At 46.0% G+C, this 15,190-nt stretch overlaps 1 protein-coding gene across 1 annotated transcript in view; it reads left to right on the top strand.

Moving 5' to 3' along the window:
- The first annotated feature begins 7,578 nt into the window (after nt 1–7,578).
- Nucleotides 7,579–15,190, top strand: part of LOC118166007 (Alstrom syndrome protein 1-like) — a 70,915-nt gene continuing 63,303 nt past the window's right edge. The window contains exon 1 of the mRNA XM_035324505.1: nt 7,579–7,659. Coding sequence (XP_035180396.1) covers nt 7,579–7,659 — 81 coding nt within the window. The remainder of the gene's footprint in view (nt 7,660–15,190) is intronic.

The following is a 15,190-nucleotide window of genomic DNA, read 5'->3' as shown; positions in this document are numbered from 1 at the left end:
AAATGACAAGGATTCTGTGTAACATCCGACTATGAGAAGATGATTGTGCATTTAACATGGGGCGACGGTTTATGATTTGTAGGATTTTGGTTGCCATGCTAAATTTAAATCCTTAATTTGCTTCAAATCGAAATTGCTCAGTCTGCTTACAGCCTTTTCTTAGCCAAGTCTGAAAATGAACTACAGTTCCGTGTTACTCGCCTTACTTTGGAGGCTGATAATTATAAGTAATTTAAGGACAATCAGAGAGTTAAAACGTAGGTAGTTTCCCAGTACCCCGGAAGAGGATTTGGGGAACAGAGGTAAAGTCTTGTACAAATTTAAGGCCTTTTTGTCTTTCTGGTGAGAGTCGAAGGCTGGGTGCCCATTGCTGTGAGTGTGCTACTGTTATTTTATTGTTTATCATTAAAATGCCTTTCAGCCCCGCTCACACACCAGGGCCACACTGTACCATGTGCTGCACAAGCACAGCAATCAAAAAGACAGTCTGCCTCTCAAAGGCTACGGTCTAAGGATAAGGCAAGATATAACAGATGGAAACAGACAGATGGAGGAAAGCAAGAAAACAATGATACAATGTCAGCCAGCATGACGGGAAGTCAGCTCAGCACCCCAGTTAGTCTGCTGGAGAGCTTTCTGCAGGAATCGCAGCAAAACGGGGGCAGTGGCATGGGGAAGGGCTTGGAGGTGTCTGTCTGCACACTGGCACAGTGTGGAGGATGCACACCAGCAGGGAGGATGCACACCAGCAGAAAGGATGCACACCTGCACGGAGGTTGCACACCAGCACAGAGGTGGCACACCGGCACAGAGGTAGTGCCGGCTGGCTCCTGATCAGAGAAAAAGAAAGGTGGCTTCCTGATGCTGATGAAAGATGAGGGATGCCTGGCAGTAAGTAGAAAGGACCTTGAAAAGGAAGCAAGTGCTTGAGTTGGAGGCAATGGAGAGGGGAGGCAAAGGACACAGTGACTAGGGCAACTGGAGCAAAATGTTTGGTTTTGCAGCTACCCCTTGAATAAGTAAGGGGGGTCAGGCTGTGAAGCCCAGAGAAGAGGACAACGCAGCATTTAGGCTGGGTGTGGGACTGCATCTCTGAGCCTTCAGGTAGAAAAGGTCAGAGACATTTACACTGCTTGAGTGGGGGGACCAGGAAGGAGACCCAAGTCAAAGGTGAGGGCTGTCATGTGCAGCATATAGAGCCCTGTGAGACCTACGTAGAGACACTGAGAGCAAGAAGAGAAAGTCTCCAAAGTACATACTGAAGCACCCACTGGAGAAATGGGAGGATGCCAGAGAAAGAAAAGACTTCAGGAAAAAGTTCACTGTAACTTCTGGAACTGACTTCTGGGGGAAGGTGAGGATGAAGGATTGTTTTTGAGATTTAACCCTAAAGAAGTCATGAGGGACTCTGGAATGAGCACATCTTAGGTATTGAAAAGGATGGACACTGGAAGAATCCAAATAAATTTGGTATGTCCATCCTTGGAGGTATTCAGAACTTGCCTCGACAAAGCCCTAAGCAACTTGATCTAGTTTGATCTGCTAAGTAACTTCCCCAAGTCCCTTCCAACCCTAAATGTTTCTACGATTCTGTGGCAGCAACTGTGTGCTCAACGAGCTTTGAGGAGAGAGAAAGGCAGGTGGGGCAGGAATGGAGGTGGCAAATGGGCTTCAGAGAGGGAGTTTTTGGAGATGGTAGGACTTAAAGCGTGATTGTACTGCGAGCAGAAGTAAGCAGTCAGGAATGAGGGTGTAAGGAGACAGCAGAGGAAGGGATGAAAGTGAGAGCAAAGGAGATCAGGAGAGAGCGTGAGATACATGAAGCAAATGTGGAAGATCAAGAAACTTGTGCATTGGTGGCCATGGAGGAGAAGAATGAAAGGCAGATGGAGGTCAGGGAAGCACGGATGTAGGGAAGGGTCACACTGTATTTTGTCCATAAACTCATGGAAGTATTAGGCGAGATCCTCTTCTGACAGAGAAGCAGAGCTGAGAAGATAGGGAACTTTAAGGAGTCTCAAGTGCACGAGTCTAATACTGTATCAGCCAGGTAGCAGAACTCAAGACTGAGTGAATCCACTCAAAAGAATGAATACCTAATGAATGAAGTCACCCTTGCTCTTTAATGTTGGGATTCATCAGACCAAAGATAGGCTTTCATGCTACAGATATCTCTGTTTGAGCAAGGCACCCTGGGCTCCCTTTAAAGTCAACGCAGAAGAAAAGAAACTTTGAGGGCACGTTTCATCTCATCCTAAAATAGATGTTTAAAACAGATCAGCTGACTCATGCCCTAAAGGAGCATGATTTTTCCCCACAGATTACAAAGGAGGCTGACACTCTCGAGCTCCGATTAGAAGCTGATCCTGTAGGAATATAGCTTGAGATGAGTGCCGTGCTGTTTATCCATCCCGACAGCCTGCAGGTGAGTGCAGGAGCAGAGAACTGGGCAGCCCTGCAGTGGGGAAGAAGGGAAAGAGAGGTAAAGATAGAAAAGACCAAAGAGTGGAGGTGAGATGGAGCTGAGAGGGCCGAGCACATCAATAATGGTCACCTGGAGGGCAGAGAAAATCCATCTGTGGGTTTATATTCAGTGCTGGAGGGAGCAGGTTGCTTCAGAAAGCCATCAGAGAAAGTGTCTGGAGAGTATTGGGTGAGTGAGTGGCTCCTCTTGAGATCGTGTAAGTCAACCAAGTGTTGCTGGAGCTCCTCAAACAGGAGCATGTCCGCATCTGAGCTGGGTGTCTAAGCTCCCTTTACAGTCATTAAAAATCCGAGGATCGGGCCTCTTGCCCAACACAGGTACCCAGCGCTACTTGAGATGCCCAGCGGGGTATCGCGTGTCCATTTCCACACGGGCACAGGTTTCCCACAGGGCTGGTGTCAGGTTTACGGGCCCCACATAGACATCCTGGGTACTCCACCTCTTCTCAGGTGGCACTGGATGTGGATAAGTGCCAAGGGTTGAGCCTTGTGAGGTGTAGGAGTGATTCGGCTGACCCTACAGCAGATACCCACGTCTCAGTAGCTGACTGCATCTGTAGAGGGTTTTAAACACAATCCACTTGTAGAAACCCCCGTGTAGGGACTTAGACTCAGGTGTTTTAATCTGTCAGCTGAATTTTTACACTTGGCCTGTGATTCAGATACCCTGGATGCCAAGGCACGATGGCATTCTTGTGGTAGAAGGACTTGGGAATGCGCTACTGAAGGCAGATTGAAAACTTTTAGACTTCTCCACATTTCAAACACAAAAGAGGTGCTTCAGCTTCCACAAGCACAGCCTCAGAGTCCTTACACTACTGCCAATTTATCAGGGAGATTTGTCTGAAGAAGGCCTGGCACAAGCAGGTTTGAAGCATCCGAAAGCCACCAAGACAACTAGCAGAAGTTAATGTATTTCTGACAGCCCTAGACAGTGCAGAAAGCAAGGTCTGAATGGGTGATGGAGCACAAACGATGCCGAAGGGCCTCTGCCACCAGAGCTGAAGCACACCGGTGGGGTGGCACAGGCAGCAAGTCCTGCAGGTGCTATTCCAACCCAGCAGGTAAAAGGAAGACTTCGGTTTCCAAGCAGTGTCAGTTTGCCATTTTTCATCCCCATTAAATTCACTTTTTTTTTTTTTTTTTTTTTTTTTTCTTAAACTTAGCACATAACTCAAGGAATGTAACATTTTAGCTTGACAAGTGGTTTATTCAGGCAGCTGATTTACCAATTCAAAGGCTACTCCCTACAGACTCCTACCAGAAATGTAAGTGTTCAGTCGTAAACCTCTGATTTAATTAAAGAAAAAGTTAGACCTCCAAACATTATCTCAGCTGGAAAATCCATAATTAGCCGAACATTTTTCTGAAGGAACTTTCCCCTAATTTGTCTGAAAACTGGAGAAGGGCTCCATAAATCTATCATAATTTTCTAACACTTTCAGCTCAGGCATTAGAGACGCTGTGTGGGCAGACTTAATAGGTTCTTTCGAGCTTCCTGGTGAGGAGAAGGATTGCATAACATGTGAGTCAAGACACAAGTCCTCAATCTGTGGCTGTGATAGTTGCAGGAGTTGCTCTGTCTGTTTTCAGAGGGGATGCCAATAAACAGCACACCAGCCTGCTCAGGGTCACTGGGGAAAGCTTGGCTGAGAGTCTCCTGTTGCTTGAAATCAGGGCTCAGCGTCACCCACTCTTTGGGAGGAAGGTGCTGGGGATCCTGTTTTATCCCAGCTTACCCTTTCATGCTTGTAATTGCATCCTAAGCTTTCTCATCCCTCGGATAAAGCTTTCTTGGTGATGAGTCCTCCTGATCCCTGTTTCAGAGCCCCTGATTATTCACAGTATCCGCTCTGAGGTTTGTTTTCCACCCAGTTCCGGAGCCTTTCGATGTAATTTCCCCTCTAGCATGGGACATAAATTTTAAGAAAGTCATGTATCATTGACAGAAATAAATTTCAAGCTTTCTCCATGCTCAGGTCCCCAGAGCTTGACTCTATTTAACCTAATTTCAGGCAATTTACCAGATCACCTAACTTTGATGGTTAGCTACCCCAGGCACCCAAGTTCCTCAAGTCATTTCATGTCCTTAAGTAGCTCTCTTGGTTTAATCCTGGCTTGCTTTTTTGAGATGGAAGACAGCAGCCAAGCCCAGATTCAGTTTATCCCTCCATATACCTTAGAATCAGTTAATCAACCCTCTGGCTTTCTCCAACAGGATTTCAGTAATTATGGCAGATAGTTAGTACTACTGCAGGCAACAATGAGAAAAACCTTTTAACAGCTTTCCTCAAAATCCCACTGTCCTATTCCAGTACTTTTCTGTGTGTTCCAGCTCCTATGCTATATCTGCAGCCTAGCAAACCCAGGCACGTAACACAGCCTCCCATTCATTTATCTTCTTCTTTCCCAAACAGCACTTATTCTTTGGTGCCTGTGCTCTAGTCGTGAGTTCTAACTCACTGTTATTGTTATCCTAATACCTGGTTTCATGTCTTGCATCCCCAGTTTGAACTCCCTAGCTTGCACTAATACATACACATTGCAGCTTTTCTTTTAACGGAGCACTCCCACTGTCCTTTCACTAATTGTATCACCTGCTTAATCAAGTCTTCCTGAGCACGAGCACTTTTTTCTCTTTGCTGCCCACCCTTCTGCCCACTGACACACTTTATCTGTTGCCATTCACCACTTACCTGCTTTTCCTTCACTTTTTTTTTTTTTTTTTTAATTTATATATATATTTAACCAAGACTAAAACAAATGCATTTTTTAAATTACAAACCAGGAAAAGACAGAGCAGGGCAAGCTCTGTTAAGTGTTCACAAACACTAAAATAGCTGAGATTTTCCAGGCCAGCTGAAGAATCCTGTTGACTGGCTCTCAGTGATGTTGAATTTCCAAGTACCTCAGCGCATCCAAATTCTGCAGCCTGAAAACTCAATTAGGTCTTCAGCAAAATACTGGAAAAATAGTCTCCTATTTTGTTGGTGTGACAAGAGGACTGTCAAAAAGCACAGAAGCTGAGGATATCACAGCCATTCATAGATTACTGTTCTCTCTACCATCTCAGGTTGCCTGGTATCACCAGCTGTAGTAAGGACAGAGACTCTTATTTAACAGGTCATAATTCATTCACAGTACTATGTACCTGTTTTTATTAAACATCTCCACTGAGGCCGCATGTAGAGTCCCCATCTGCCTGGGTGCTTTTGCATGAGATAGAAACAATCCCTATGCCAAAAGCTTTGTAATTAACATCACGAGCACAAGCCAGGACCTGATTTTTAAATATTTCTTTTTGCAAGGTACCTGCAGTTACAAGGGACACCTATGTTTTATATTCTTCTTTGGAAATAGCGCGTTATTCAACTGCTATGTTTTAATACCTTTCACCTTTAAAAACCCTTGGAATTTACGTAGTTTTGGGGAAAGCCAAGCGAGGCAGGGCTGGTCAGGCCTGGCTCTCTGATAATCTTCCACAGTGACGGCCTGTTTTTAATTCCTCTCTGATTTTCATTTCAAGTGACATTTTATTGAAAAGGATTTTAGCATATTACATCTCAGACTGAGTAAGTCTCTGAATATTGTTAGAAAATTAATAAAGAATTTGAACAGCTTCCTGTATGATGTGTAAGTGATAAACATTCAGAAAACCCTTCCTCCTCCCCTCTCTGCCTGTGAATTGCTCTTCTAAAAATAAAGGGTATGACAGAATTTCTGTATTGTATGACAAGAGAAGCCCTTCAGTCATTTGCAGCTGAGAAAAGCAAATGGCAAGCTTTCTCACAGATGACATTTGGAACTGTTATTAGCACTACAACGTACGGGCTAAATTCTGCTCTCCCTTGCACCACTGTAATTAGGGAAAAATGGCACTGAAATCAAACAGGCTATTCCTCGTAGTTCCCAGTAAAAGCAAGAATGGAGTCTGCTTCCTGCAGAGGTATTTACTTCTCTATTGCTGCCTCTTATCTTCCTCGCTCAGTTTTCCCACGCACACACCCTTATACGATTTTTGTTTCTTAAGTTTCACTAGTAAATTACTAGGCGATGATTTTGGGGATGTGCACAAGCAAGGATTAGAAAGGGCTGAGACCAGCAAATTTAATTGCATTTGTATTAGGAGATGGGTTCGGATACAGAGCCGCATTTTCTTGTCAGCATTTTAATTATCTTAAGGAATGTTTTCCTTGGTGTATTTGACTGCTCTGATTTATCTGGTACTGAAAAATAACGCCCAATTGGCTGCAGAATCAACAGAGACAAAAATGAACATATACTGCCCTTTGGGAGATGTTACGTTGGATACGTGGCAGATAACTGCTGTGAGGAGAATAAATAACTTGGGAGACAGAAAATGTCACGGAAGCGCCTTTATTTTTTCAGCCTATCTCAGCTTCTCTCTGCTTAGCAGGGAACGAAAACTGGCGCGGTTATTTATTGTCTTATACGCAGCGAGGTGGACAGTCTGAATCGATATTCATACGGATGGATGGATGTCTCACTTATCCCACCACCAGAAAAGCTTAATTGATTTTGAGAAGGAGCTGGGCAAGTTTATGAGGATTTAATCACGTTCTGCCTGTGGGACAAGGGATTGCCAAGCTTCAGCCAGCGACCCCCAGACTCCTCTGTGGTACTGGAGGAAGGTTTGTAAGCACTGTGTCACCTCAGTGACCTGCGGCTTCTGCTGCTCGTGATGGTTTAGAAGAAGGGTAAGCGGAGCAAACACAGCACCCTGCTTTTGTGGGGACATGCCTCCCTTACTAAGGCAGCAGAAACATGAAATATCACGGTGGGCATTGACAGCAAGAGCACCATGGCTGCACTGGGTGAAACGTGAGGCTCTGCTTTTCTCCGTGACGCCCCAAGGGAGGGCAGGAGCTGTGATTCTGTGACAGGGGACGGGGCTCAGCGGCACCCATGCCTGACGGCGGCCATGACAGCTCTCCCCCCATTTCCCCCCCCTCCCATCCGGGCACCGCCATGGCGCCCTCCCAACGGTCACCGCCGCCGGCCGCGCATGCGCGGGGGACGAGGGGGGGGGGGGGGGGTGCCCCGGGCGGGGGGGGGGGGGGGGGGGGAGCGGCCATGGCGGCCGGGCCGCGCCGTGAGGAAGAGCGGAGGCAGCAGGAGGAGGAGGAGGAAGATGAGGAGGAGCAGAGGGTCCCCGTGAGTACCCGCACCGGGCTGTAGGGAAGGGGAAGAAGGGGTCTGGGGGGGATTTGGGATGGTTTCGGTGGTGTTTGTGGTGCTCCGCGAGGGACGGGGGTGGGCTGGGGGCGGCTGCTCGCCCTGCCCCGCAGAGGGGATGGGGGACACGGCCCCCACACGGGGGGGTGTGGGGGGCCTGATCCTTCTCCCCTGCTTCCCTTGGAGGAAAGGAGCTCGTACGAGGCTTCGGGCACTTTGTGGAGGCGAGGGGGGAGCTCTGGAGATCCCCCGTGTCCCACCCTCTGGGACCGGCATCATCCGAAGCTTGCTCCTGGTGGGAGCTTTGGGAAGCTGCCTGGGGTGGTGGTGGTTGTGACACCTGCAGTTCCCTGTCCCACTGCCCGCTCAGTGCTTTGCAGAAAGGGCTCACGGCACCTGCACGTGTCCCCCACTTTCCCAGGCTGTTGGGAGGCAGCTTTGTGCCGGGTGCTCGGGCAGCTGGTGTTGGATGTTTGGGGATGTCCGTGGGTGTCACGTCCCAATATGTATACTAGGAGAGGTATAAAAGATCAACACTAATGTAAAGCTGCAAAGATCTCACGGTGATCACTCCAGAGCTTCGCCCTGGAGCTCTGAAGGACCTCCGAGGTGCCACTGTGGTAGGTGTCATAGCTATTTTTGCAGACATAAAATCATTAAAGTTGGAGAAGACCTCCAAGATCATCTGGTCCAACCATCAATGTTCCTCGGGAAGAACCACGGGTTGGTACAACTTCCCATCTTATCAGGAAAATTAATAGAAACTAAAATAAAGAATGGAGGCGGTCACATGAGTAAGTATGGCATGTCCAAAGCAAGTCCAGTGCCAACAAGCACGTGTGCACAGGGATTCAGGTGGTGTAGTCTTAATTCGGTGTCTAAAAGCCTTTTGTTGAAGGACCTTCACTGTGTGTTTTCAGGAAACAACTGGAGGGAAGTTTTTTTTTGCGAGGTGGTTGCTTTTTTGTGTATATTTTATTAGAAATAAAGTTCGTCTGCATGCTGATTTACAGTTGGACAAGAGCCACAGTTAAATTTGTGGTACTAAGTTGTATGTGATGGTACAGACAGTGAACTTGCCTCCTGCTTCTTATTTTATCTTCATGGTATTTATTATAGCTCAGCTTGTTTTGATCCGTTTTGGGCTTCATGTTTTGTTGTTTCACAGTGGACACTGCTTCCTTCTCTGCGTTTGTTTGGCTCTGAGGTTTAATTGCTGCTCTGACAACCAGAGCTCAGGCCTGGGAATACCAGATGGAGCTGAGCCAAGCCTGTTACCAGAACGCTGCCTCTGTTGCGAGTCGAGGGGATGCAGGTGCAGGTAGGCAGGAGGCCAGCTGGATCTTCTGTTTCTCCAAGCATGGTTGCTCTTACACCTTTATTGCATATTTCTGTTGTGAGGGACTATTTTATCTATACCATCAATTAACAGAGAGACTAACGCTGAAAACCCATGATCCTGTTATAACACCACGGGCTGTGGTTTCCTGACTGCCATATAAATCAGGAAGTCTACACCAAAAGAAGTAATGTGCTGCTGTGTCCTGCCGTGCTTCTTGTCAGTGCTGTCTGTTCTGATAGACAAAAATCAATGCAGTTAGGCTCTGGGCTGTTAACTGCATTCAAAACTGGCTTAAGAAACATGCAGACAACTCTTACCTCAAGTTTTTGCTCGCTGAAGAGAAACTGGGACTGTATCTTTCTGCTGAAGTGCCAGTTTATGGTAATTTGAAGATGTTACGGAACTGCTGGCATTCGGCTGTAAGAATGAGAGAGATTTCTGTCACCAGCTTAGTGCTACTTTTTACTGTTTATGCTGTTGTTTTATGAATGAAAATAGTTTTGTTTTTAATTTATTTTTGACTGTGAGAATCATTTAAACAAAGTTTTTGATCCTCAGTTTAGCTAAGCAAATGTATTGCCTGTAAGATCCAGCAGGATCAACGTTGTGGCTCTTGATTTTAAGCACTGCATATTGATGGCTGCAGTCCGGAAAGTCTATCATTGATTGTCAGAAATATTTCTTCTTTACTTTTTTAAGTTAATTAGAAACATCATATTAGGGTACAACTGACAGGGTACCTTTTATTTCAATGGTGATTTAGTATGGAAGCGACAAAGGAACGAGCATTTTCTTAAAACTCAGATGGCAGATAACAGAATGCAGGTTACGGCTTTTGAGAGTATTATCTCCACAAAAATCTAAAACTCGGGGATATGCGTGGCATTTTTACTGGCGCAAAACAGTGAATATAAAAATCTGTTGACCTCATTACTTAAAAGCATTCAGGAACACTGTTAAGTGTTCACGTTGGAGTTAAAATTTGGATGGTTAGCAATTACAGGATTTTTTTCACAGGAATGGCGCTAAGATGGATTAACTACTGTACGAGAAACAAGCAGTTATGAAATCTCAGGTAGATGCTAAAACTTTATTCAATTCAAATGAAGACAAAATGTAGAAGAGCTTGATGCTTGGAGGAAAGTTCATTCTAATTATTCGCTGTTAGATTGCTGAAGAGGCTATAGCAGTGTTATCAGATGTCAGGAGCTCTGTTCTTGCAACTGTAAATCCAAAATAATTAGTTTAGAATTAATAGGGCAGTCCACGTTCAGTGCCGAAGATGTGGGATAGGACCATAGTTTTGTGTCCGTGGGGATGGGCACGTGCTGATGGCAGAAAACTGCCTCTGTCATCTCTGAAGAGCTGCGATGACTGGGAGATATCTGCGATAGCTGCAAAAAGGGTGATGCTACCCTCTTGCAAGAAGGGCAGGAAGGGGGAACCTGAGGAACAACTAACCAGTTAGCTTATCTAGCTGTTCAGACCCCAACTGGTGGTGTTCCTCGGGCCAGTCCCTGGCCTGGTGCTGTGTAACGTCACCGCCGATGACCTAGGTGGATGGGGTGAGCACACTCACATCGAGTTTGTGGCTGACGGCAACTTGGAGGAGCGCATGATGTGCTGGAGGACGTGGCAGCATTCCGGGGACCTGGCTGAGCGGGGGAATGGCCCGAGAGGAATCTCATGAGTTTTTTAGGAATGAAAAATGAGGAATCTTTCTAACTGAGAAGGAAAATCCCCGTACTGGTGACCCTTCAGAGAAGAGCCTGAGGACCTGGTGGACAGCAAGGTGAACAGGAGCTGATGGTGTGCTCTTAGCAGTGATGCAGGCCGGCCGCGTGCTGGCCCTGATAATGAGTAAGTAAAGTGTAAGTAGCAGCTGGAGGCACCTGCGTGTTCCCTCTTCTTGGCCTCTCCAGGTCCTGGCACCTATGCTGCCACCGCAGGAGAGATGAACGGAGCTGCCTGAGTTCCCTGGAGGCCTCCAGGAGGGTAGGGGCTGGAGCACGTGGTGCGTGAGGAGAGGCAGAGGAAGCTGGGTTTGTTTGATCATGTCCAGAGCTGGCCTTGAAGTCCATGCTGCTTCCAGCAGGAGGTTGGACCCGGTGACCTCCAGAGGTTCCTTGCAACCTCAGCTATGCTTTGATGACAAGAATAAAGCTTCTGCTTCAGGCATCAAGGTGCTGTACAGCAATCAGCTTTGAGTGCCTTACAGTGTGCATGGTTGAGGTGTGACAGGGAACAGCATGTGCTGTCGCCCTTGGAAGCCTTAGTTTTGTAGGAAACTGGGCAAAAAGTAGTCAGAAATGACTATTTTTGCCCCTGTCCTTTTGGGACAACCCATAAAGCTGTTGATGTTACAACCTTGCCTGTCAATCTTTAAAAAATAAGAGTTTACAATGCTGTGCTAGCAGCCTTTGCAGTGTCAGTGCCTATTGTGTAAATACACAGATTATCTCCCTGGAACACATTTGGCACACCCTGACAGCTTGCTGTGTTGTGAGTTTTGCCTCGTCTTTGAGATGTGTACTGGCTGACGTTGCCTTCAGGCCAGAAGAGAATGACATAGGCCTGAGCGGCATACCAGTCCTTATCGAGGAAACTAGCACAAACTATTTTGGCTGGACCTTCTCATACCTGACAACACCAAATCATCGTTACATTTTTCGAATCCCGTTCTCGAAATCCATATTACTTACAGGTATGCCCACAGATGAACCTCTAGTACCGGATCATTTGCAGCCAACGGGAATTCTGCTGTCGGTTTCAGTAGCTGCACGGAAATGCTGACAATTTTCATACAGCTTGTGGTACCGGGCTTCTGGCCAAGAACAACTCTGATGTAAAAACCTATTCTGCATTTGAATGAGGAGTGAGACTATTTTATAGTTAGTATTCTGACACGTGAAGCAGGTTTGATACGGGCTATAAAACCATGACAAATTGTTGGGTTATGATGGAATAGCCGTGGTTCTGTAGCATTCACGGAGTTCTGCCTTTGCATGCAGCCTTTAAAGTGTTTTTGCATGGCAGCTGCTTTGCTTTTCCTTGATTGTCCAGTACCAGCTGATAACTACACCATGGAAGGAGCAGGGTAGGTGTGAGACAACGTGCCCTGAATTGTTTGTGTTCTGGCAAAACCAATTATTTAATCCTTGGGCATGGCTGGGTCTGGTGGTGTGCTCACACCTCCCTCCCTGAGGCTCTCCAGCCAAGGGAAAAAGCTGTGGAAAGCTAGAATCGGGTATGATCTGTGACAACTTAAAGCATTTACAGCTCTTCCCAAATAAAACTTGAACGTAAACTAATGGATAAATGTGAACAAGGATCTTAGTATGCAACACAGATTTTGCAGCAGTGAAGAAACCTCCAGCGAAAGGATTTCAGTCATAGATGCTCTGGGTGCAGTTACTCAGCACATGTGCCTGGGGTTAACAGGGTGGGGATTTTTCTGCATCTGAATTGAAAAGCAGTTCTGTATACAGATGGTTGAATTTTGTCTGAAATATGAAGTGTTGCTTGTCCAATTATTCGTTAATTGTGTTTGTATAATGTAGGCTTGTTTCACCACGAGCAGCAGGTGATAAAAGCACAAAAACGCAAGAATTCAGAACAAACTGTTTGCAAACAATTGAAATGAATTGAGAAAATATTCGTGTGTGACTTTAGTCGAGAAACAATTAATTTCAAACCCATTGAATTAGTCTTTGAAAGGGTAAGTGATGTAGAAGTGATGCTGTTATGACTGTGTCTTGTCAGTGGGGTTTGGATCTTGGGGAAGTACGCAGCACATTTGGAAGGCATTTCAGTTCCAGCTCTTGATGTTTTTCCTGGCTCATTCCTATTCGGTATTTTCATTGATGAATTAATTGCACGATCAATGGTTAAATCCTTGCCAATAAGTAGCTAAAGCTATGCTGGGGAAAGTGGCAAGTGCTCTGGAAGATGGCATCAAAACGAGGAATGTTCTTGAAAAAAATGAAGGGAGGTCCTGAATTTAGCAGTTTGAAATGTAGCAAAGGCAAGTTCAGCGTGGCTTCTGTCTCTAGCACTGTTACAGGATCACCTTAATTTGGGACAGACGCTTGCTGATGTTGGAGGAGCTGCCCCTGACCCCACTGCCTGCTCTTGCTGGGTTGACGACTTCCCAGCTGCGTGTTCAGCTGGGTAAGGAAACTGAAACACAGATTAATCCTGAATTAACCTGGCCATGTATCATTGATTTTTAGGAGGCAGGAAAGAGGTGAAATTATTTTGAAGAAGATACAGCGTGTTTCTGATGTTTGGGGAAGATCTCTTTCTTCAAATTGCTCATCTGGGTTTCCTACACCCCTTCAGATCTTTGTTGTGCTGTGGTCTATTGTAGGATATTTCTCCTGGGGCATTTTTGGTGATCTGTGGGTCAGAATAAAGTAAGCAGACACGAGTCTGGATATCCAAACTTTCAGTGGTCCAAAACGGAGAAACTTGGCTGTTTCTTTCCACTAAGCGTGACGTCAGTTAGGCAAGCCAGGAGCTGTGCCTGCCATGCAAGTCAATGGCACTGTGGTGCATGGGGGTGGCTGGGGTTTTATTTCTTTCTTTCTGTCTTTCCTTCTCATTATGTGTTCAGCAGCACAAGCTAACTTTTGGATTGCAGGAAGAAAAACCTGGTTATTTTTTCTTCATTTGAATTTAGCTATGTGGAAGCCCTCCGAGATGATTATACTAATTTACTCAGTCCCAACTCTTTTTTTTTTGCTTGCAAGTGCTTCGTTGTGTGCCCCGGTACGCGCAGTGCTAATGCATGGCAGATCTGCTCCATTGTACCATTCCTTTAATATTGCTCTTTGCTATGAGGATTAAAACCAAAATAATGACACAGAAAGTGCTGTTTGCACATTGCCTCTGCCTCCCTCCAGCTGCTACCGCACGAGGTCCGAGTGACTTGGCTGGCTTTGAAAAGGAGAGATCGTTTCCCTTGCGGAGTTCTGCTAATGTCATGTCAGGCTCCTCTAAATACGTGGCACAGCTTTACGCACGTGGCAACGAGAACCTCCCGCTGGTAAGCCTCTGGGTCTCCAGCCCTGAGCTGGGGCGTTTGCTGGGAGAAGACAAATCGAGTTGGGAGGCACCAGGAAAAAAATCCTGCAGCGTGGGAAGTACTTGAGTCTGCCTTCCTCGGGGTCTTATGGCTTCGGTATCATGAGCATCATTGGCTTTTGATTCTCTTTTGCTTTTAGAGCATAAAAATGGGAAATGTGTGGCTGTGGATGCATGCAGTTGTGTAGAAGTTGCTTTTTCTCTCTTTGAGGGAAGTTTTAAAGGTGCGAATTAATGAAATCTTCCCAGAAAAACTCTGACTTGTTTGTATCAGAGTAACTAATGGTTTGTGAGACCCCAGTAACTCTTGACGGATGTGATTCTTTTGGAGATATGCAGCAGAACTACTAAAGCAGGGTTTTGCCTTCCAGGACAAATCCGTCAGTTACTGATAATAACTGTTTGTTTCACATGAGGTGGCTGGGGTGTCATGCTATTGATGTTTTCTGACGAGTGTTTGCAAAACAGTCATGTTTTACAGAAATGGACTGCAGTTATCTCTTCCCTGTAGCCACCGCGCAGACTGCTCTTCATGTCAGTGCTATGGTGTCACCGTGACAGTGACAGCAGTTACCCACTGTAATAAAGCATGTTGTTAAGGGGCATCATTATTTATTTGTGATACAATTTTTTTCCTCTTATTTCACATTCTCATTTCATGCTTTAATCTCTTGGGCTAGTGATGCACAAGTGCTTCTCTTTTGGACTCTCATAGCTGGCAGGCGAGGACAGAGGAAGGCTCAGAGCATCAAACAGGAGATGTGTGTGCCGTTGTGGTCATACCGCGCTACTCCGGGCTCAGCTCCGGCATTGATTTGTGGTGGTGGTGTATGCATTAAGGTCTCCGTGCCTGGTAAAAACAGGATAAATATTTATCACGTCCATTCAAATTAGTGCCAAGAATCAATATTTGTGATACAGCTTTGGGTCTTCGCACTGTGTAGGTACTCTCAGCAATAGCAGTGCTGCTTTGGCTCCTTGCTCTCCTGGGTGAGTGTCTGAACCTTAGGTAGCTCTGGGTCTAACTGTGCTTGGGATCTTCTAGAATATGACTATTTGTCCCAAATGCATCATAACTCCTTA

The sequence above is a fragment of the Oxyura jamaicensis genome, chromosome 4, assembly GCF_011077185.1.
Source record: "Oxyura jamaicensis isolate SHBP4307 breed ruddy duck chromosome 4, BPBGC_Ojam_1.0, whole genome shotgun sequence".
NCBI lineage: Eukaryota > Metazoa > Chordata > Aves > Anseriformes > Anatidae > Oxyura > Oxyura jamaicensis.
The sequence above is the reverse complement of the archived record's forward strand: the minus strand, read 5'-3'. Positions and strand labels throughout refer to the sequence as shown.